General features: G+C 39.9%; 1 protein-coding gene across 1 annotated transcript in view; it reads left to right on the top strand.

Annotated features, from left to right (window-relative positions):
• Positions 1–2,875: 2,875 nt before the first annotated feature.
• Positions 2,876–23,475, top strand: part of NR2C1 (nuclear receptor subfamily 2 group C member 1) — a 47,603-nt gene continuing 27,003 nt past the window's right edge. The window contains exons 1-6 of the mRNA XM_025926678.2: positions 2,876–3,119; positions 13,732–13,805; positions 16,484–16,714; positions 20,092–20,173; positions 22,032–22,211; positions 23,237–23,384. Coding sequence (XP_025782463.1) covers positions 13,752–13,805; positions 16,484–16,714; positions 20,092–20,173; positions 22,032–22,211; positions 23,237–23,384 — 695 coding nt within the window. The 5' untranslated portion in view covers positions 2,876–3,119; positions 13,732–13,751. The remainder of the gene's footprint in view (positions 3,120–13,731; positions 13,806–16,483; positions 16,715–20,091; positions 20,174–22,031; positions 22,212–23,236; positions 23,385–23,475) is intronic.

Raw genomic sequence — 23,475 nt, forward strand, 5'->3', positions numbered from 1 at the left:
GACACTCAGCATTTGTTTGGTGAATTAAATTACTCCAAATGGATCCCTTCTGGTTTTTATTTTTTTAAGTGCTTTCAAAATACAAATGTTCTGGGGCCTATCCCACATTTAATATTCTGTAAAGGAAAATCATCTATGACTTTCCCTTTTATAAGAAAGATAATTTCTAGTAGGATTTTATTTTTTTAAAGATATTATATAATAGAAAATTTTCAAGAAGTCTCTATATCAAATTCCCTTGGTGAGGGGAGAGAAAGAGGGACAACTTTCTCTTTTGTATGAGTCGGTCGTAGCATGTTAAGAACCAATCTTGAAATACTATATTGTTTTTTTAAATAACATGAGTTTCTAGAAACATGTTTTACTTAAAGTGGTAATAGTTTGATCTTATCGTACACATATAGATCCCTTATAAATAAATATTAGTATTGTAAATAATGTCAATATGTATTTATACAAAATAAATTTACTGTATCTACTTTTGGTGTGATGATGTCTTTTAAGCCATATGTATTTTTTTTTAATCCTTTAATTTTTTTATGTTTTTTTGTTTTTTGTTTTTTTTTTTGAGACAGAGAGAGAGCATGAGCAGGGGAGGAGCAGAGAGAGAGGGAGGCACAGAATCTGAAGCAGGCTCCAGGCTCTGAGCTGTCAGCACAGAGCCCGACATGGGGCTCGAACCCACGGACCGTGTGATCATGACCTGAGCCGAAGTCCGATGCCCAACCGACTGAGCCACCCAGGCGCCCCTAAGCCATATGTATTTTTAGAGTCACATATTTATTTATTTTTTTTTTAATTTTTTTTTCAACGTTTATTTATTTTTGGGACAGAGAGAGACAGAGCATGAACGGGGGAGGGGCAGAGAGAGAGGGAGACACAGAATCGGAAACAGGCTCCAGGCTCTGAGCCATCAGCCCAGAGCCCGACGTGAGGCTCGAACTCACGGACCGCGAGATCGTGACCTGGCTGAAGTCGGATGCTTAACCGACTGCGCCACCCAGGCGCCCCTAGAGTCACATATTTAAAGATGAACCACACAGACCTGTTTTCAGAGACTGAGACATGAAGCATATTCCTCTTCTTGGGGAATTTTTCTGTGTCCAGCCGCCTAGTTCCAGAGGGAAATGATAGAGGAAATGTTCTTCCCAGCGCACTTTTGTTTTTCCTGACTTGGGTTTCTGGCCTGAATCCATGACTGCTTTTCTTTTCTTTTTTTTTTTTAATTTTTTTTTTTAATGTTTTTATTTTTGAGACAGAGAGAGTATGTGCAGGGGAGGGGCAGAGAGAGAGGGAGACAGAATCCGAAGCAGGCTCCAGGCTCTGAGTTGTCAGCACAGAGCCCCACACGGGACTCGAACTCATGGACTGTGAGATCATGACCTGAGCTGAAATCAAGAGTCGGACACTTAACCGACTGAGTCACCCAGGTGCCCCTGTTTTCTTGTTTAAAAAAAAAAAAAAAATTCCAGGGATGCCTGGGAGGCTCGGTTAAGCATCTGACTGCAGCTCAGGTCATGATCTCGTGGTTTGTGAGTTCCAGCCCTGTGCCAGGTTCTGTGCCGACAGCTCAGAGCCTGGAGCTGCTTCAGATTCTGTCTCCCTCTCTCTCTGCCCCTCCCCTGCTCACACTCTATCTTTCTCTGTCTCTCAAAAATAAATATTAAACAAAAAATTTTTAATTCCATCTGATATATTTTTATACACCTAAGAGCTTTTTTTAAAATTTTTTTAATGTTTATTTATTTATTTATTTTTTAAATTTTTTTTTTCAACGTTTATTTATTTTGGGGACAGAGAGAGACAGAGCATGAACGGGGGAGGGGCAGAGAGAGAGGGAGACACAGAATCAGAAACAGGCTCCAGGCTCTGAGCCATCTGCCCAGAGCCCGACGCGGGGCTCGAACCCACGGACCGTGAGATCGTGACCCGGCTGAAGTCGGACGCTTAACCGACTGCGCCACCCAGGCGCCCCAATGTTTATTTATTTTTGAGACAGAGAGAGACAGAGCATGAACGGGGGAGGGTCAGAGAGAGGGAGACACAGAATCTGAAACAGGCTCCAGGCTCTGAGCTGTCAGCACAGAGCCCCACGCGGGACTCGAACCCACGGACCGTGAGATCATGACCTGAGCCGAAGCCGGAGGCTTAACCGACTGAGCCACCCAGGCGCCCCCATGACTGCTTTTCTAATGTTGGTCGGTACTAAAGAAATTTCAAAGACCCTTTCTCTCAAGTCCAAACCATACGGTGCTTTACACACAGGACAGCTCTTCGGCCACACTTCAGTGCCACAGGTGGTCACTGTCATGATGTTCTGTCAACGCCTCTTGGTTTCATGAATCTTTATTGACCACCAGCTATTGTCCTAAATGCTTGGAAATACACCACCGAACAAAAAAGCCAGCCTTCAAGAAGTTTACATTCTAAGTGATAATTCTTGCCCCATTTAGCCACTATACCTATTTACCCACAAGAGTTCATAGTAAATCTCTGCCTTACTGTGGAGCATTCTACCCTAGCTTCCTTTATTTAAGGGAATTTTAAATATTTTATTGGAACCTATCCAGACTTAACTCTTCCAATAAACTTTAGTCTAAGGTAAGAGATACCCTAAAACAGAGTCCAATTTTCCACAAGTTTCTAACCGCCTAAAACTGATAAGGTTATCTAGTATTACTCAAATCTGAAAAGTCTCAAAACTTCCTTTAAAGACCGCCTTTGGCAAACTGGGATGCTAAGGGCACACGATTTCGGAAGGTCCCTGATAGGGCCGCTCTGGCGGGGCAGTTTCCCTCCCAGCTGATAGAGGGCAGTGGACTTTCAGAGGCTCGGTTTTCTCATTCCTCCACCCAGGGAACGTCACGACCTCCTTACTGCTGCTCCACTAGTAATGCGCAGGCGCGGATGGGAGCACGCACCGCAGAGCCGAGGGAGGGGTCACGAACTCTGACCCCCCCCAAATACACAAACCCAGAAAGCTCCCTGCCCCCACTTTTCTTTACCCCATCCCTTTCAGCTTTCTCTAACCTGTCTCTTCCCGGAACCCCAAGCAACCACCGCAACGGGACTGTCCGGTCTAAGCCCGACGCGGGACGTAGCTCGTCGGAGAAGCACCGGTAAGAAGTCCCGGGTGGGGAGAAAAGCAGCCGTGGCCGCGCCTGGGACGGGGGTGGATGGGGTGTCCCTTCTTCCCAACAGCCAACGGACGCACCCCTTGTTCCCCCGACAGCCCGCTGACCTCGGCCGGCAGGGCCGGCCCGCCCGGCAGCGCGGCGGCAGGCTGTTCGGGTTGGGCTCGGGGCGCGCAGAATGGCCGAACGTGTGGGTCCCTGCGGGAGGCTGAGGCAGTAGCCGGGGCCGGGGTGCGGCGCGGGAGCGCGGAGCCCGGAGCGGGGTCGGGGCGCGAAAGGCAAGTACGCGAGCGGCCCGGCGAGCACGGCAGCCTCTCCCGCGGCGCCTCCTGCGGCGCCTCTGACCTTTCACCTACAGGAAAAGCTTCCGTCTCGGCGTTGGCGCCGCCGCTCCCCCCCGCCTTGGAGAGCCGCGCGGCGCGGCGGGGCCCGGGGGTCGCAGCGGGGGCTCGAGCGCCCGCAAGCCGAGGCCTCCGTTCCTTTAGGAGGACGCTTAGTAATTCTCGTGCCTACACGGGACGAGCAACGGGTTGCTCAACTTTCACGACAAATCGGGCGACAGCAGCCGCTGTCTTTGGACTCGTATCTTTTGAGGAAAATGGAACGGTCCAGGGGCCTCACTGCCCTGGGCGAGTCTAAACTTCTAAGTTCTTTTGTTGAGAACCCCTGCCTCCGACTCCCGCACGTGCCGTTTTATGATTACAATTACAAATGTCGCCAGGTTGGTTGTCTCGTAACCTTTGTTGCCAAGTTGTCTCGTAACCTTCACTGAGTAGGTCGGCCTGTTTTAAAAAAATAAATAAATGGGAAGGAAAAGCAAAAAAGACTGGAAATTAAGGCCTTTGGGGCTTTTGTTCCTCTGGATGTTCTAAATAGGCCTTTGATTTTGATCATTTTTCATCAGTGTCTGTTGTATGGTTGGTTGGTACACGATGACAGTTTTAAAATTTTGCTTGTGCCCAGTTGGTAGATCATTCCATTCTTATAAAAAAGGTGGATCGCATATAAATGTAACGAATTTCTTTTTTTTTTTTTTTTTTTTTTTTTGGTAGAGGCATTTCAGTCTTCTGGAAGGGTTTTGAGGGAGACACAAATCAAAGGCACCAAACATTCCCAAGATATGGTACCGTTGGTGTTTCTGTCACCCGACGAGTTTAATTCCTGCCCTTGGGGAATAGAAAAGACAAAAGAAGCAGCATAAAGAATTGATAATATAAATATCATTACCTTTTTTTTTTTGATTCGTAGTACCCTTTGCAATCTGGAAATCTTTTATGAAAGCGCTGGGAAAATGCATCTTTACATAAATTTTGAATATGATATCAGAAGTTAAAAAAAGTCTGTTAGTAAATTGTAATTAAGAGCTTTAGCATTCAAAATCGATGCTGAACCCATCTCAAAGGATTGGATTTTTAAAAATTTCAACCGAGTCTGAAAGGCCAGGTGGTATTTAAGTGAGGGAAGAGGAACTTGGAATGGTGGGTACAAAGAACATCCCACTTTGACTTGAAGAGACGCCCCTCTTGGGAGGATAGGGGCTAAAGTGGGAAGATGAGGAAGTCAGACTATAAAGGAACCCTCTACGTCCACAGTGGCAGGCATGCTTCAGAGGTGTAATAAATACTGAAAAAATAGAAGGACCGAAACTTCATCCTTTGGCCATTAAAGAGACGTTGATGGTTCCGAAGCAGGAGAATAAGGATATTTCAGTTCTGTGAGCTTTGAGATATTTAATATTGCTGCTTGTCAGAGGTGCTGACCCACAGATAGTTTATGCCTCATTGGCACTTCAAATCTACACAAAGATGGTTCTTGGCTAATGTACACAAAGTCATGTATATTAATTTTTTTTAATGTTTTTATTTATTTTTGAGACAGAGGCAGAGCATGAGCAGGGGAGGGGCAGAGAGAGAGGGAGACACAGAACCGGAAGCAGGCTCCAGGCTCAGAGCTGTCAGCACAGAGCCCGACGCGGGGCTCAAACTCACGGACTGTGAGATCGTGACCTGAACCGAAGCCGGACGCTTAACCGACTGAGCCACCCAGGCGCCCCAAAGTCATATATTAAATATGTGTTCAGGAAACTCAACAGTAGCTGCAATTTTACCAGAAGGGTTAACTTGAAGGCCGTTAGGCTACTGAAGTTTTATGACCCCCTTGAAATTCAGCATACTCCTTTGTAGTGTGGGTGAATGTGAATATGTGTTTTCTGGTGAGAGAAACCTTAACTTCCAAAAATTTTCAAAGATCTACTCCACAGGAAAAAAAATCATCGTTTTATATCATATTTTCAAATTTCACATCCCCCAGAAGGAAATACATTTTGCTCCATAGCTCAGCACACTCAGAGATTAAACTGAAATCAAGTCTTCCTGAGACCATTGTTACCGTCACTATATCTGATGCACTGTTTTCTATTTAACTTAAAGTCTGACCTACTAAATTAATTTCCCCACCCATAAGTGGCTCACAGCACAAAGTGTGCTTTGGATGACAGCAGCCTAACATTCAGTTGATGGTAGTGGGGCTGGTGAGGAGAGAATGAACTGTTTCTGATGTAGTCAGAGAGCACACACTAAAAATTTTGAATCTGAATGGAAGAAGGATAGCACCATTCATGTTTTGCTTTCTTCTGTGGTGAAGATAAGTTGAAGTGAGATCGTGGTAAATTGAAAAAACAATCAGGGCCAAAAATGTAAGACTGTTTTGTCTTTTGTATGTTAATTAGCTCTAGAGAAGTGAAGACCCCATCCTCAAGCTTCTTGCTTTGTCCCTTGGGCTGGTGAACAAACCTAACCATCAGTGCCTAACTCGGATGTCTCTTCGATAAGGTTTTTCCAGAGACTCCATCTCTAGTGCAGTGGTTCTGAGCTCCTCTTGTTCATTTATGGAGCACTTTGTTCACTCAGCTAACTTTCAGGAAATACCTATTACCTTTAAAGAAACTGTTAACCATTGGTATAGATATTTTCCCTGACACTGACGTTTTACAGCGTTTTAAAGTAGATTGTATTGAATCTATTTCATTTGTGAGGAAACTGAGCCTCACAGTGACTGACATTTAGTAACGCATTTAATAAATAGTAATAATGGGATTGAAGCTCTGATCTATTGATTTGCGGTCTAGGACACTATTACCTATATAAACTTCCTCCTCCTGTTTGTTTGTTTTTCTCTTTATCACTTTTTCCTAGTTCGCTTCATAGCATTAGTTCATGATAATTTTTTAAAATCTGTTTTCTCACTAAAATATAAGCTCTGTGGGGCAGAGATCTTTTCAGGCTTGTTCACTGTTGAGTCCCAAAGTCTCATAGTGCCTGGTAAATGTGTTTCAGTAAATACTTTCTGAAGTTAGATGTGAATACTGGGCACTGTTAAATACCAGAGGTTCACTGAAAAAATTAGTTCATTGAAAGCTACCATTTTTTTTTAAGTTTATTTATTTATTCTGAGAGAGAGTGGGGAGAGTCAGATAGAGAATCCCAAGGAGTCTCTGCACTGTCAACGTGGAGCCCAATGTGGGGCTCGAACTCATGAATGCTTGAGATCATGACCTGAGCCGAAATCAAGGGAAACTACGGTTCTTTTCCTTAGAAGTCTATTAGAGATGGGTCGTCTATGCAAGTAAGGACAGGGTGCTGTAGAAGGTAAATAGGCACAAGGTACGATGGGCTAAAAATGAGAGAATGCTTCCGATTACAACCATAGATACCCATTCAAAAAGCAGAAGAAAATAAGTGGCCTGTAAATCTCACCTAAACATATGAGAATGTTTCTTTTTAGTCCCTGTGTGTTTTTGCATAGTTAAAATCAGTTGTAAATAAAATTTTGTTTCTTACGTAAATTCTTAATGTTTATTTTTGATAGAGACTGAGAGAGCGGGGGAGGGGCAGAGAGAGAGGAAGACACAGAATCCAAAGCAGGTTCCAGGCTCTGAGCTGTCAGCACACAGCCCAATGTGGGGTCAAACTCACAAACGGTGAGATCATGACCTGAGCTGAAGTCGGCCACTTAAACTGACTGAGCCACCCAGGCACCACACATCCAACTGTTGATTCATATCACAGTTTGTGGACTCCATGCTGTTAGTGCAGAGCCTGCTTGGGATTCTCTCTCTGTCTCTTTGTGTCCCTCCCTTGCTCACTCTCGTTCTATCAAAAATAAATAAATAAACTTTAAAAAATTGTTTAAAAAAATAAGTCTGGGAATAAAATCTGGACTGGTAATCCAAAACTAATTTGATTCTTTTCATAACTCTGTCAGTAGTCTCTCATCAGAAAGATTCCATTTATCAGTACATCAGGGTAACCGGTAACTCCTGTTATCTTTTTGTTTCATTAGTCTAACACCCTCCAGTCCTGAAGACTCCAGGCCTCACGTTTTTAATATTAAGGATTCAAAGGCTGCCCTGCCCTCACTCCTTATGCCTTTTTACCAGCTTAACACAAACAAACAAAAAAAAATTGGGGATGTTGGGAAAAAATTCAACAAAAATTTTATGAATTCTCTAGAAACTCTGGAGATTGTTTAAAACAATATGGCCATAGGGGCATTTGGGTGGCTTAGTTAAGCATCCAACTTCAGCTCATGAAACCGTCATGATCTTCACGGTTTATGGGTTTGAGCACCACATCTGACTCTGTACTGATAGCTCAGAACCCGGAGCCTGCTTGGGATTCTGTGTCTCCCTCTCACTTTGCCTCTCCCCCACTCATACTCTCTCTCAAAAGTGAATAAACTTAAAAACATTTTTTTTAAGATTAAAAAAAAGAAATGGCTATAAAACTAAATTTGTCTTTTACTGAAGAACTCACAGAGCAAGAAATTAGAAGGACTTTAATCTGGAAGTAGCCGAAAGGAAAACTTTTGACAATATGTTATTAGAGTAAGTATTCTTTCTCCTTTTTGGGATTTATCCAACTGACAACAGAAAATTGGAGTCAATGCTGAATTAAATGTTTTGAGTAGTGTAGTGTTCAGTGGACTTCTGGTTGAAGAATTCTGTGTGTCTGTAGTAGAAACAAATTGAGGTGGTTGCCTGGCTCATGGTGATTTTATCAGGAGCCATGTCTATGCTAGTCTTTATTTATTTATTTTATTTATTTATTTAGTATTTATTTCTTGGGAAACGGGGACAGAGTGCAAGGAGGGAGGAGCAGAGAGAGAGAGGGAGACACAGAATCGGAAGCAGGCTCCAGGCTCTGAGCTGTCAGCACAGAGCCTGACACAGGGCTTGGACCCACGAAGTACGGGATTATGACCTGGGCCGAAGTCAGACGCCTAACCGACTGAGCCACCCAGGCACCCCAACTAGTCTTCATCTTTTGATAACTAGACCTTCCAAAAGTAGAAGCTGCCAATGCTAGAATCATATTAGCCTTCCTTTCCTTCTTCCTGGCCCGCCTACAGTGATTAATTCCAGAGATAAGCATATAACCTAAGCTGGCCCAATCAGAATCTATTACCAGCATTTTAAAATTGAAATTAGAGAAGACTACTTTTACTTTCCTGGTGCTTTACTACAAAGTAGAAAATAAGAAGCCACATAGGGAGAATAAGGACAGCAATAAGGGGAAAAAAAAAAATAGAGATAAGGAGATTCCTGACAGCATCAGGAAACTAACTCCAGTTTTTCCTAAGGTCCGCTCCACTTGGATCCTAGCAGTGTCTGTCCTGTCCCCCCCCCCCCCCCCCCCCCCCCCGGCCATTTCCTTTTTGCTTAAACTAGCAGTAGTTGAGCTTTTATCACAACCAAAGTGACTAATACATTGTCATAAATCCTTGCTTTGATGCTAAATAACTATTTAATTCTTACTAATTTTCATCATTTCCCCCTTGCTAATACTTTTGTTTATCAGAGTGAATAAAATACTAACCTCTGGGAATCTCTGAATTTTAGTAAAACTTAATACACTTGGATATGATTTGTAATTATGTAATTAATTTAGATAGTCTGCATCCTTTTTGTAAATGGTGGAAAAAAAATTTTTGATCAACAAGATTGTAGGGTGTACGTGAATTATTTCATGGATTTATTTGCATATAAAGATGTATTATATTAGTGGATAGTTTAATGAGAGAAGTAAGTAATAAGGAAAATGGGATTATGGATTTGACTTTATATCCTGTGTCTGTGCCTTTCTAGACTTAAATCTTAATGAACCAGCTTGACAGACACCTAACAGGCTTTACAAGTAGGATAAGGTAAATAGTTTGAGATTGCAGTGGAAGATATGGTTGGTTGGAGAGGGTCCAGAGGGAAAAAGTTGTTCTTACTCCACCTTTCTGGTCAAATCTATTCCCTAAATTCCTCTCATTTGTGTTCCGTTCCATACAAATTAAGGTGTATGATCACTGAGGTAAGTATTCTAAAAACTTTCCCTAAGCATTCTTTTGCAAACCAGTTTGGATTATATGGATCTATAGAACAGTAGGAGATAAGGGTTCTAGGCTACTGCAGTAATGCAGAGAGTTTATATAGAAAGAAGTAGAAAATTGATATGGTGAATCACAAATCGGAATCTACCAAATACATATGTGTGTGTATATTTTTCTGAAGATTCTCCTAGTCAGATTCTCCTAGAAGTTTTTAACTCCAAAAATTAGGAATCCATTGCCATTTCCTGCTCTTTTCTTCTGAAACAGAAAAAAAATCCAAATATCCCTGAATTCAGTATTCAAGAATTCTGTTTCAAGAGTATCAGCATTCAAATCCTTTAACATTGTATTACCTGTAACGCTGCTAATGACAAAGTATACAATTAAGCATGAACATTTACAGGCATATATACCAGGCATATATGTGTATCACATATACCCTCATAGTCTTTGGTCTTTTTGGCTAAAATAATAGTTGATTTAGTGGCACCTGGGTGGCTCAATCGGTTGAGTGTCCGACTCTTGATTTTGGCTCCGGTCATGATATCATGGTAAGTTTTCATTATGAATTAGCTTCTTTGGGTCTGATGTGCCGATAATGCTGCTTGATTTTAGGATTTCTAGACAAGATTCCTTTAAACTGTTTGGCTTTTTTTTTTTTTTTTTTTCCTACTTACAATTCATTTTTTTGTGGTAATACTTAAAATTTGAAAGGAATACACACTGGGGTGCCTGGGTGGGTTCAGTCAGTTAAGTGTATGACTCTTTGATTTCTGCTCTGGTCATGATCTCACAGTCCTGAGATTGAGCCCTGCTCAGTGCAGCGCACGGAGCCTGCTTGAGATTCTCTCTCTCCCTCTCCCGCTTCCCCTTCCCCACTTGTGTTAGCACACATGCTTGCTCTCTCACTCAAATAATAATAATAATAAGTAAAACTTAAAAAGAACAGACACTCACTGAAAAGTCTGCATTCCATCCCTGTTCCCAAACTTCCAGTTCTCCCTGAAGATAGTCACTATAAACATTTTCTTTTGTGTTCTTTCAGCTAGTTTTTTCTCTCTCTAGGTATCATTTTAATATATTTTTTTAATGTTTGTTTATTTTTAAGAGAAAAAGACACAGCGCAAGCAGGGAAGGGGCAGAGACAGACAGACAGACAGACAGACAGACACAGAATCTGAATCAGGCTCCAGGCTCCAGGCTCCAAGCTGTCAGCATAGAGCCTGAAGCTGGGCTCGGACCCACCAACTTTGAAATCATGGCCTGAGCTGAAGTCAGATGGTTAACTGACTGAGCCACCAGGCGCCCCTCTAGGTGTCATTTTAAAGCTTTCCTTACATATAGCATGCACATTTCTTGTTAGATTTGTGTCTAAGTGTTATGGGCTGGATTGTCTCCCCCCAAAATTCATATTGAAGTCCTGCCCCCAATACCTCAGAATGTGACCATATTTGGCCATGAGGCCTTTGTAATTGAGTTAGAATGAGGTCATTAGGGTAGGCCCTAATCCAATATGAGTGTTGTCCCTATTAAAAGAGATTACAACACAGGCACAAACAAAAGGAAGACTTGTGAAGAGACAAAGAGAAGACAAGGAGAGAGGTCTCAGAAAAAATCAACTCTACTGACGGCTTGTCTCAGATGTCTAGCCTCCAGAATTGTGAGAAAATTAATTTTTGTTGTTTGAACCACCCAGCCAAAATTAGCCCTGTTAGTCTTGGTTAAGTCAGCCCTAGCAAACCAGTGCAGATTTTGGTACTGGGAAGTGGAGTACTGCTATAACAAATACCTAAAAATTTGGAACTGGAAAATGGGTAGAGGCTGGAAGAGTTTTGAGATGCATGCTAGAAAAAGCCTAGATTGCTTTGAAGAGATCGTTGATAGAAATACGAATATCAAAGGCAGTTTTGGTGAGGGTTCAGAAAAAAAGAGAACTGTGGAAAAAGCTGCCATCATCTTAGAGATACACATATAGTTTTCATAAATAGAATGTTGATAGAAATAATAGACATTAACAATGCTTCTGGTGAGGGCTCAGAAATGAGGAACATGTTACAGTTTTGGTAACCAGAGGAAAATGAACCTTATGATGAAGGGCAAAGAACTTGTCCTTGTGTTCCAGCGTTCTGTGGAAAGCAGAACTTGTAAGCTATTTATCTGTGGAGATTTCTAAGCAAAGTGTTAGTTAGAGACATGGCCATTTCTCCTTGCTGCGTACAGTAAAATGTGAGAGGAAAGAGGTAAATTGAAGAAGGAATTGTTTAGAAAAATGGAATCAGGACTTAAAGAATTGAAAAATAACCTATCCATATTGCAAAAAAAGAGAAAGTGTGTTCTTAAAAGACTCTCTTGGGTATGACTGGACAACCAACAATTTGCTAAAGAGAATTAGGGACATGTGATTTATGGATCCAGGCAGCCATCTCAACAGAAGCCAGGAATAGAGATGGGGGTTATTCGGGAGAGATCTGTATAGGACTCTTATATCTGATGGCCTAAAGCCCCATGAATTGCAAGGAAGGCAACAAGATTTCTGAGAATTTTATATCAGCAGAAATGTAGACAGCTTGGACCGAGGGGGACATATATGGGATGAAATGAAGAAAAGCTCTCGAACTTGTGGGATTCTCCTGGATGGGTCAGTAGAGCTATTCAGTTTTAAACATAAGTTATCCTTCAGGGAAAAGGAAGGAAGACCTCAAAGATGGGTCAGAGGTCATCAGGGCTGTCACTGCTACCCTGGCCCCAGAGGACACAAACCTGAGGAGCAGCTCTGTTTCCTCAGTTGGTCCCAGAATGGTTGAGGCCACTGCTTTTCAGTCTAGTAAGAGATAGTTGAATAATGAAGCTAAATATTAAATACTGCTTTTGGCACAGCTAATTGAAACATTTAAAATTTTTTCAACGTTTATTTATTTTTGGGACAGAGAGAGACAGAGCATGAACGGGGGAGGGGCAGAGAGAGAGGGAGACACAGAATCGGAAACAGGCTCCAGGCTCTGAGCCATCAGCCCAGAGCCCGACGCGGGGCTCGAACTCACGGACCGCGAGATCATGACCTGGCTGAAGTCGGACGCTTAACCGACTGCGCCACCCAGGCGCCCCAAAACATTTAAAATTTTTAAAGTAATTGAAAGAAAAACAATTCAGATAATTTGGCAATTAATGTTATTTATAATTGTAGACTATTAGTGAATTTATGACAGACATTATATAATGTGATAAAGTGAGAAATAATTTTTGTGTTCTTATCTACTGATACAGAAAAAGAGCAAAAATCAGAGTCAACCCACTGATCTTTCAGGCTCTCAGATCCATTTGGAGAAAGTTTTACATTAAATTCAAATTAACCTTAATATATAAGAAACTTCCACTAATGAAGAACAGTTACAAGATTCTAGAGAAACCTTCTTTCCTTTTGAACGAATGCCAGTTATTACAATGTATTGGTAAAAAGAGTATGTTAAGTGGTTACCATGATGTATTTGTTTACAGATAGGGTTACCTTATTTAAATTAATAAACTACTCCTGATTTGTAGAGTTGTCCTGGTTAGGCTTCAATATCTTTGAAAAGTGAAATTGTTTGGTATTGAATCTTTTTTTTTTTTTTAAGTTTGTTATTTTGAGAGAGAGAATGTGCATGTACGAGCAAACAGGTAAGGGACAGAGAGGAATCCCCAAGCAGGCTCCACACTGTCAGCGCAGAGCCCAAGTCAGTTCTCAATCTCATGAATCATGAGATCATGACCTGAGCTGAGAATGAAGAGTTGGACACTTAACCCAGTCACCCTGAATGATTTTTCTAAGTAGATATTTTCAAAATATATAAAAACAGAGAATACTGTTATGAACCCCTGTATAAACAACAGTTTTCAGCAACTGTCAGTTCATGGCCAACCTTGTTTTGTTTATTCCATCCTACCACCACCCACCCCAACTGGATTATTTTGAAGCAGATCTTAGCTATCATGTGATTTCATTTGTTTGGGAGGGTTGCGTTTTTAGTTTATTTTTTTGAGAGAGAGAACCACACGCCGGGGAGGGGCAGAGAATCTTAAGGGGCTTGATCTCATGACTGTGAGATCATGACCTGAACGGAAATCAAGAGTCTTTGATGCTTAACCGACTGAGCTACCCAGGCACCAGCATGTGATTTCATTTGTAAATTCTTCGGTAAATATGTTTTATTTTGTGAAAAGTGTCTTTTTATCTTGGCAGGACATTCTGGCAGTTAGAACATGGCAACCATAGAAGAAATTGCACATCAAATTATTGAACAACAAATGGGAGAGGTATGTGTGATTTATAGTTCATTTGCTGATCCATCAACCTATTTACATCAAATGTATATGCTAGGTTCTAGAGGTACAGAGATAAAAGATACCCTCAACATTAAGATATTTTTAAATCTAGTAAGAGATAGCTGAATCATCTGACAGTCACAATACAGTGGTAAGGGCTGTAATAGATTATTGTATACGGTGTTATGGGAGCACAGAAGAAAAACAGCTAATGAAGAGTCACAGAGGGTTGTGGAGATCTGGTCATGGAATATTTTTGGAGGTACAGAATCTGAGGCCAGTCTTAATGGACCAGTGGGAGGAGATCCATGTCAAATAACAGATCTTATGCCCTATTTCTTAGGAAGAGGTACCATAACCCAGAGGTTTTCAAAGTATCATCTAGGGATTCTTTCAGAGAGTCAGCAAGGTCAAAACTGTTTTCATAATAATACTGGAACATTAGTTACCTTTTCTTCCCCAGAGGCTACATGACATGTGATGATATTGTATGATGAAACATGTCAACATATAAAAGATGTATATAAATCAGTGGACCAATGTGTGATGTTACAAAATTACTGATAAGTAAAGGATCCATTCAAATTGCAGGATAGACCAATAGATCTTAATACAGTTTCTTGGGGAAATTGGGTGGCTCAGTTGGTTGAGCGTCTGATTTGAGCTCAGGTCACGATCCCAGGGTTGTGTGATTGAGCCTTGCATCAGGCTCAGCACTGAGTGTGGAGCCTGCTTAAGATTCTCTCTCTCTCTCTCTCTCTCTCTCTCTCTCTCTCTCTCTCTCTCTCTGTCTCTCTCTCTGTCTCCCTCCCCCCTCCCTCCCTCTACCCCATACTTTCTCTGTCTCTCTTGTGTTCTTTCTCTGTCTCTCTCTCTTAAAAAAAAAAAATTTTTTTTTGTTTTATTATTTATTCTTGAGAGTGAGAGAGACAGAGCACAAGCAGGGGAGGGGCAGAGAGAGAGGGAGACACAGAATCTGAAGCGGGCTCCAGGCTCTGAGCTGTCAGCACAGAGCCCAATGCGGGACTGGAACTCACGGAACAGAGAGATCATGACCTGAGCCAAAGTCGGCCACTTAACGGACTGAGCCACCCAAGCACCCCCCAAAAAAAGTTTTTTTAAGGAAATAGCAAAAATTGTTAGGATAAGATGGAGACTAGACTTGGTGTAAATAATCTATGTGTAAAATAAAATTGACAATGGTGAAAAGTATACCCAGAAAAATAGGACATGCTAGAAATAACGGTCAACAAAGAAAACTTGAGTTGGCAGCAGCTATAGTCAGTACAATCTGCCCTAGACAAAAACTGATTAGTAATTCAGCATTTTGTTGTAAATTTTGCATAGAAAAGAATCTTGATGAAAATAATTTCAGGGAAATGGAGAAAAAGTTGGAAACAAACCAAATTTGCCATTTTAAATTTGAATCAAGGGATTAAATTGCCTTAATGAGTTTACTCTGTAAAATATTTGCTCAACAACCAAAGCCCTCAACACTGGCTAGTTCTCTTTAGTCACGAACTTGCACTTCTCCAGACTCCTCCAACTAAGTGGATGGCATTTCTGTCCTCTCATGTGCTCAGACAAAAATTTGATAGTCATCCTTTACTCTTCTCTCCTCATATTCCACATCCAGGCAGTTGGCATATCCTGTCACATTTCCCTTCATAAAATATCCCAAATCCAATTATTTTTCTCCTCTGGCCTGGCTGCTACCCTGTTCCCCACCAGCATCTCTGCCCATATATAATTTCCAGATATTGCCGGTGTCTGAGTATTCTTCTCTTCAACATTCACAGGCTAGCCTACACACTAAATCTAGAACACCCTCTTTGAAAAAGATCTTGCCACTCTGCTCTCTGACCTTCCAGAGGAAGGTGGATCTCCATTTCACACAGGAGGAAATCCAGACTTTGGAGTCCCTGTGTAGCCCTATACCATCTGGCTCCTGCTGTCTCTCACATCCTGTCTTTTACCATAATCCTTTCTGCCACTCTTTCACTCACATAGCTCCCTTGTAGTGCCTCTTGCCTCAGATACACTCCTCCTGCCCCACAGCCTTCTTTCATGTTTCTTTTTCTCTACCTGGGATGCATTACCCCTAGCTAGTCCTAAGCTTTGGTCTGTTACTGCACTTAGGTCTGTGCAAAAATGTCATTTCCTCATGGCTTTTATTCTATCAGTGACTCTTACCATCTCTACCTTGTTTTATCTATTCTTTATAGCACTTAATACTGTCTGACAACAGTATTTGCTTGTTTTTTATCTGCCTTTCCTCACTAAAATAAAAACTTGATGAGAAAAAAAGGTTTTGTTTTATTTATTGCTGTATTCCAGGACCAGAACAAATAGTGCTTGGCAAATAGAAGGCACCCAATATAGGTTTGTGTAAATGGAAGGTGGGTGGGAAGGAGAAGGAAGGAACGAATCAGAATAGTGATTGTACCTTCATTTGCACATTTGTTTTTCTATAGGATAGGATTTTGTGGGAGTAGAATTGCTAGTTTAAAAGGTGTGTGTCTATGTGTAATGTATTGAATATATAAGTAATGTTACACTTTTCTAACATTGTCCGAAGGTAGGAGAAAATTGTGTCCTTATAGTTAAAAAAAAAAAAAAAAAAAAAAGATTAAGTCGAATCGATTACTGATATGACATGGTTGTGTTAGATTGTTACCGAGCAGCAAACTGGCCAGAAAATCCAGATCGTGACAGCACTTGATCATAATACACAAGGGAAGCAGTTCATTCTGACAAATCATGATGGCTCTACTCCAAGCAAAGTCATTCTGGCCAGGCAAGATTCCACTCCAGGGAAAGTATTCCTCACTACTCCAGATGCAGCAGGTGTTAATCAGTTATTTTTTACAACTCCTGATCTGTCTGCACAACATCTCCAGGTAAATAACTTTACAGTGTCTTCATCACACTTGAAAGAATTAAAAGCATGTCATAAGTGTAAGTCCTGGTGTTAAGACTTTATATCCTGCATGGTCCATAGAAAAAAAAATCTTGCATAAAATTACATGGTGTGCACATTATCTGTGGTGACTGCCCTCTCCTATATGCCACTGTACTTTTCCTCACACACCCTCCCTTCCGTGTATTTTGGAGGGCTCTTACATACAGCAAGATTCACTCTGGCTAGTTTGTCCAGGGAGGGGTTTAATAAAGGATATGGAGAACTCATAGAATTGTCGGGAAGGCTGAAGAAACAGCTCTAGGTCAGTTTCCAAGAATAACCACTTGGATGTGCTGCAGAACTGGCTTCTAAGAGACCTGCTGCTTCTGCTCGGTTAGGAAACTGCCAAATCAAGAGCCTCTTCTGTGGTAGCAGCACTTCCCAGGAGCACACTGCCTAGGCCTCAAACAAGCTGCCAGATCAAGAAGGTGGTTTTATGGCTGCAGCTTTGTCACTGTGCCTCCTTGGTTGTCATCTATGTCTTCCTTGATGTAACAGGTGGTTTACCCTCATGGTCTGCTTTAACACTGGAAGTCAGTCAGTAGTCTAGATTAACTTCACATCATTTTAATTTTTGCAAGTTATGCACTGTTTTTCAAAGAGCCAGTTAAGGCTTATATACAATGCATACCTGTGGTTATATAGATGTTTTCACTGCTGGTTGCTATGATTGAATACAAATTCAGCAACCCCCTAAGTTTGCCTTTGGAGACTTTTTGGTGGAGTACCCACTTAAAATTGAATTCCATGTTTTGTGCTGAAAACCTAATCAAGGAAAGTTCCTTTTAGGATTGAGAAACTAATTCATAAAATACAAAATTTTGCCTGATTCTATTATTCTTCTTATTACATCATCTGTATTAATTTTAGGAATGGCTAAGGTAAAAAATAGATGGGATTTACAAGAAGTTATTTTATCAACAAGACAGAAGTCCCAAAAAGTTTATAACATTATGAATACCTTTTTTTTTCCTTATTAACAGAATTGATTTTTTACAAGTTTTATAGTTAACAGATTTTTTTTTTTTTTTAAGAGAACACAAGCAAGGAGGGGCAGAGGGAGAGAGAGAATCTTAAGCAGGCTCCATGCTGGGTACAGGGCTCCATCTCACAACTGTAAGATCATGACCTGAGCTGAAATCAAGAGTCGGATGCTTAACCAACTGAGCCACCCAGACTCCCCAATAGTTAAAGAAATATCAGGAAGTACAGGGTTCTCTTATAACCTCTCAACACACAATTTCTCCTATTAACATTTTATATTAATATGATACCTTTATTTTGATAATGAACTAATTTTGATAATTAACTAAAATCCATAAATGTTTTTAGCTTTCCCTAATTTTTACCTAATATTCTTTTTGATTCCAGGATACCATATTACATTTAATCATCATGTCTCCTTAGATTGCTGTTAGCAGTAACAGTCTCTCAAACTTTTCTTGTATTTGATGACCTTGACAGTTTTGAGGTATACTGTTCAGGTATATTATAGGTGACCCTGCTATGGGACTTCGACATCTCATGGTTAGACTGGGCTTGTTGGTTTGGGTAAGGAGGATCACAGAGTGCCATTTTCATCACATTGTATCAAGTGTACTTAGTATCATCATGTTTGATAACTGGTGACATTGATCTTGACCACCTGGCTGAAGTAGTGTGTGTCACTTTTCTCCACTGTAAAGTTACTCTTAAAATAAAAGAAAAATTCTGTTTCCAGAAGAAAAGATAATATTGGTACTTTGCTTACTTTATGGAGCACCTCTCAGGGCAGAGAAAGAGAAACAGGTATAGGATAGAATCCCCCTGGGCCAAAAAGATTGGATTTCTGATCTAGTGATCTAGTGTCCCTTAATCTCTCAATATTTCTTCTACCCATAAGAATAATAGAGGATAAAAGATTAACACCATTTGCTGTAGATGTGCTATTAAGGAAAGGAGTGATACTTTTCATAGATGTTTTCAAGGGACAGCTAGTACCAGAAGGTTTTTTCTTACGTTTCTGTTGAAGACTAATTTTTATAGTGATATAAGAAGGAATAATGCCAGGGCACTTGAGTGGCCCAGTTAGTTAAGCATCCGACTTTGGCTCAGGTCACGATCTCGCGGTTTGTGAGTTTGAGCCCTACATGGGGCTCTCTGCTGTCAGTGCCCAGCCTGCTTTGAATCCTCTGTCTGCCTCTCTCTCTGCCCCTCCCCCACTTATTCTCTCTCCCTCTCTCTCTCTCTCTCTGTCTCTCTCTCTCTCTCTCTCTCTCAAAAATAAACATTAAAGAAATTTTTTTAAAAGAATGATGCCACTATCATAGGGAATGCCCTATCACATTTTTGGGATTAAATTAATTCATTCACATTCCAAAAGATTGAAAGAAAATGATGAAAATACTAGAAAATAAATCTAAAAGAAGAGACTAGTGTATTTCTTTGCCAGCATCATAGTAGCTATACCTAGTGATATATAGCCCTGTATATAATTTAAGGAGAGTTTGTAATTTGCCCAAGGCTTCCCCACTCAGTCTCACTGACCTTCTGCCATTTACCAGACTCCACCACCCATGCTGTCAACCACTCCACCTAATCCTAGACAACTCATTGATGAAAATTTTATATTTCATAAATCAATCATATTTCCATAATTATAAGTAAATACTTTAACAAAAACTTTAACCCCTTTTCCATTTAAAGGTTCAGCAGCACCAGGGTGGCTCAGTTGGTTAAGCATCTGACTCATGATATTGGCTCAGGTCATGATCTCAGGGTTCACGGGATCAAGCTCCACATCCGACTCTGTGCTGAGAGCATGGAATCTCCTTGGGATTCTTTCTGTCCCTTTCTCTTTCTCTCTCTCAAAATAAATATTTATTTATTAAAAATCAGTTATCTTTTTTATGCTGTTATAGCTTATTTTAGTCAGTCATACGGGAAATTTCTGAGCTGTTCAAAGACAGATGTCATGATGGGGCTGATAGCTTCTGCAATCATTTGATGTGTTGAATGAATAATAAGTGCCTAATGGGTAAGATACGTTAAATACTCCTGCATTTATTTGTGTGTTTAATAGTCTGTTAAATTAGAGTGTTATAGAGTAAATTTAAAAGGTATTCTTCTTATCTTTGTGTCTAATAACATTGATATTTTTACTTACATAAAGAAAAATAAGAATAGTTTAATTGATATGTATGTATAATAGAGTTCAAAGTTTCAGAATAACTTGAAAGAAAGCAATAATTAAGACTGAATATTCTTCTACTTTTTACTTATGAGCATTATTAACACACTATTGTTTTGTTTTTTGTTTTGGGGGGCTTTCTTTAGCTCTTAACAGATAATTCTTCTCCAGACCAAGGACCAAATAAGGTTTTTGATCTTTGCGTAGTATGTGGAGACAAAGCATCAGGTAACATTTAAAAATAACCTATATATATTGTGTTGTAACTACCACACTACCACGTTTCTTCTTCTGAAAGTAAAAAGAGCATGTCATTTTTTTTTTTTTTTTAATGTTTACTATTGAGAGAGAGAGAGACAGAGCTGAGCAGGGGAGGGGCAGAGAGAGAGGGAGACACAACCTTACTTAGCAGGCTCCAGGCTTTGAGCTGTCAGCACAGAGCCTGATGTGGGCATTGAACCCACTAATGGAGAGATCATGACCTGCACTGAAGTCGGACACTTAACAGACTGAGTCACCCAGGCGCCCCAAGAGGATGTCATTGTTATGGTCCATATTTGAAGCCTATGAAATGTAACCGATTTTATCCCCAAGTTTTTTATTCACCTAAGGTTTTTTTTCACTTGAATGCAGTTTGACTTGGTCTTGAAATGACATAAAATGCATATTTTGAAGAATTAGGAAAAGCAGTTTTTCCTTTAAAATGTAAACTGAATGAATAAGTGGAATTTTTTAAAAATATAAAACCGGTTTGTCAAAGGAATTGCTTAAAAATGAGTTGTGGTCCTTAATAATATAAATGTTAAGTTGTTACCTTACCTGTTGAGTCCTGTTGCTAGTCCAGGGATAGAGAGTAACTTGAATTACTGAGATGAAAAATTTCTGGTTACCCTTTATTTAATTTTGTGCACAGCTGAGCGGACATTTCTCCAAGTCTAATATCAGGGTTATGTCATTTTAGTTATGTTTATTGTTACTTTATGCTAGGAAAGCACCCATGTGCCAGTGGGATATACTTTAAGGGCCTCATTTGTTTTTTGTAATCTTTGATCTTTTCCATAGCGTCATTACAAAAGTCTCCACTACACCTTTTCCCAAGAGTATGTTCAATTTAATAAATGTCGTGCCAGGGGCGCCTGGGTAGCTCCGTCGGTTGAGCATCCGACTTTGGCTTAGGTCATGATCTCGCTGTCCATGAGTTCGAGCCCCTCATCGGGCTCTGTGTTGACAGCTCAGAGGCTAGAGCCTGTTTCAGATTCTGTGTCTCCCTCTCTCTCTGCCCCTCCCCTACTCATGCTCCCTCGCTCTCTCACTCTCTCTCTCTGCAAAAATAAATAAAATAAATAAATAAATAAATGTTGTGCCAAAGAAATCATTTATAAAATGGTAGGTTAATCAAAGTATAACATTTCTCCAGAAATTTAAAAAATGGAACCCACAATGAGAAGAGATTAGCTCAAATACTACTTAGTGTGCTTGTTTTAGAGCATAGTTTTCAGAATAAAATATCTTTATATAATATATGAGAATTATAATTTGTAAGTGACTCAGAAGTGAAAATAGTTTTTACATATCATGGTGTTATGGATGGTTTTGCTTCTTTTCTTTGTGAAATTTTCCATACTGTTGTTAAGGTTACTTACAAAATAAAAATTCATAGGGCATATGGGTGGCTCAGTCAGTTAAGCATCTGACTCTTGATTTCAGCTCAGGTCATGATCTCACGGTTTGTGGGTTCAAGCCCCACATCAGGCTCCGCACTGACAGTGCGGAACCTGCTTGGCTTTCTTTCTCTCCCTCTCTCTCTCTGCCTTTACCCCACTCATGCTCTCTTTTCTCTCTCTCTCAAAATAAATAAACTTAAAAAAATACCAAAATTAAAAATTCATACTGGTTAATATATTTATCAAAGAATATGGTGGTTTCATTCTGTTTAGTAACTCCTTAAAATTTTTTTTTCATGTCAGAAACTCAAAAATCTCTGTCTCATCACATATATCGTTACTTAAAGGGAAGAAATGGGCTTACTTCCATTTCTGTTCTAAAATATGTGACTTTTGTGTTTTCTTAAACATCTTGTTTCTAGGGCGTCATTATGGAGCAGTAACCTGTGAAGGCTGCAAAGGATTTTTTAAAAGAAGCATCCGAAAAAATTTAGTTTATTCATGTCGAGGATCAAAGGACTGTATTATTAATAAACACCATCGAAATCGCTGTCAATACTGCAGGTTACAGAGATGTATTGCGTTTGGAATGAGACAAGACTGTATGTATTAGCTTTAAAGGAGAGAATAATTTTAAGGGTTCAGGCAAACTAGAAGTATGTCAAAATTAACACAGTATGTCAAATATATGTGCTTTTTCATTTACAGTTTTCCAACTAACAACATAGAAATGTGTACATATGCATGTAATATTTATTCGTTCAACAGATGTTGAGTTCCTATCCGCTTTGCATGTATGTATGTATGTTTGAATACGGTGTTTTTAAAAAAAAGCACAACTAACTAGATACCAGTCTAGCTTTTGATTAAACTCCTAAAATGATAAAAGGTATAGCTGATATTGATTGAGCTCCTACCATGCCTAACTCTGTGTATAACATATGAGTTAACTTATTTATTCTCATAGCAGAACTCTCTGCAGTACGTACCAACTGTTACGCATTTTCCATTTGATCAGAGTAAACAGATTTAATAACTTGCCCAAGGTCACACAACTAATAAGTGGCAAAACTTGGATCTGAATCTTGGCAGTTTTTTCCCTCAGAAAATATACATTTAACAACTACATTATACTGTCTCTTAGGTATTATGAAATAAAATTCCTATAAATAAGTGAAATATATTACCTATATTTTATAAATTAAGATTAAACAGTTGAATTAGTTCTCAAAAATCTCCCTGCCCTTAACTAAAATAAGATTTAATTTTAGTCTTTTGTGGCTCTCTATTAGTCTTGTTTTTAATTAAATATTTTTAACTCTCATATAGATAGGTGAGAGACTCCTGACTTCAGTTTTTCCTTCTTGACAGTGAGCTTTTAAAAAATAAGAGTTTCTCTACATTTCTACCACAGCTGTATCAGGAAGAGAAAAGAGAATGAGAGATGCAAATTACTATTCTGAAGCAACTTTGTTGGGCTTGGAAAGAATTTCTAAAGATTATGATTGTCTTTAGAGTTCAGTTATGGTAACTGTCTCCCATGAGCAGAATTGCTGACCTAAAGGTTACATTTAAAATTGCCTATAAATTCTGCATTGTGATGTAATAGTTTAATGCATTTTTGTAGCTGTTCAGTGTGAAAGAAAACCCATTGAAGTATCTCGAGAAAAATCTTCCAACTGTGCCGCTTCAACAGAAAAAATCTACATCCGAAAAGACCTTCGAAGCCCATTAGCTGCAACTCCAACTTTTGTAACAGATAGTGAAACTGCAAGGTATAGTAAAAAAAACAAACAAACAAACACACACACACACACACACACACACAAAACAACCACATTAAGTAGCTGGTCATTTGTTTTTCTT

The sequence above is a fragment of the Puma concolor genome, chromosome B4 (genome assembly GCF_028749965.1).
Source record: "Puma concolor isolate L17-30 chromosome B4, mPumCon1.1.hap2, whole genome shotgun sequence".
Taxonomy (NCBI): domain Eukaryota; kingdom Metazoa; phylum Chordata; class Mammalia; order Carnivora; family Felidae; genus Puma; species Puma concolor.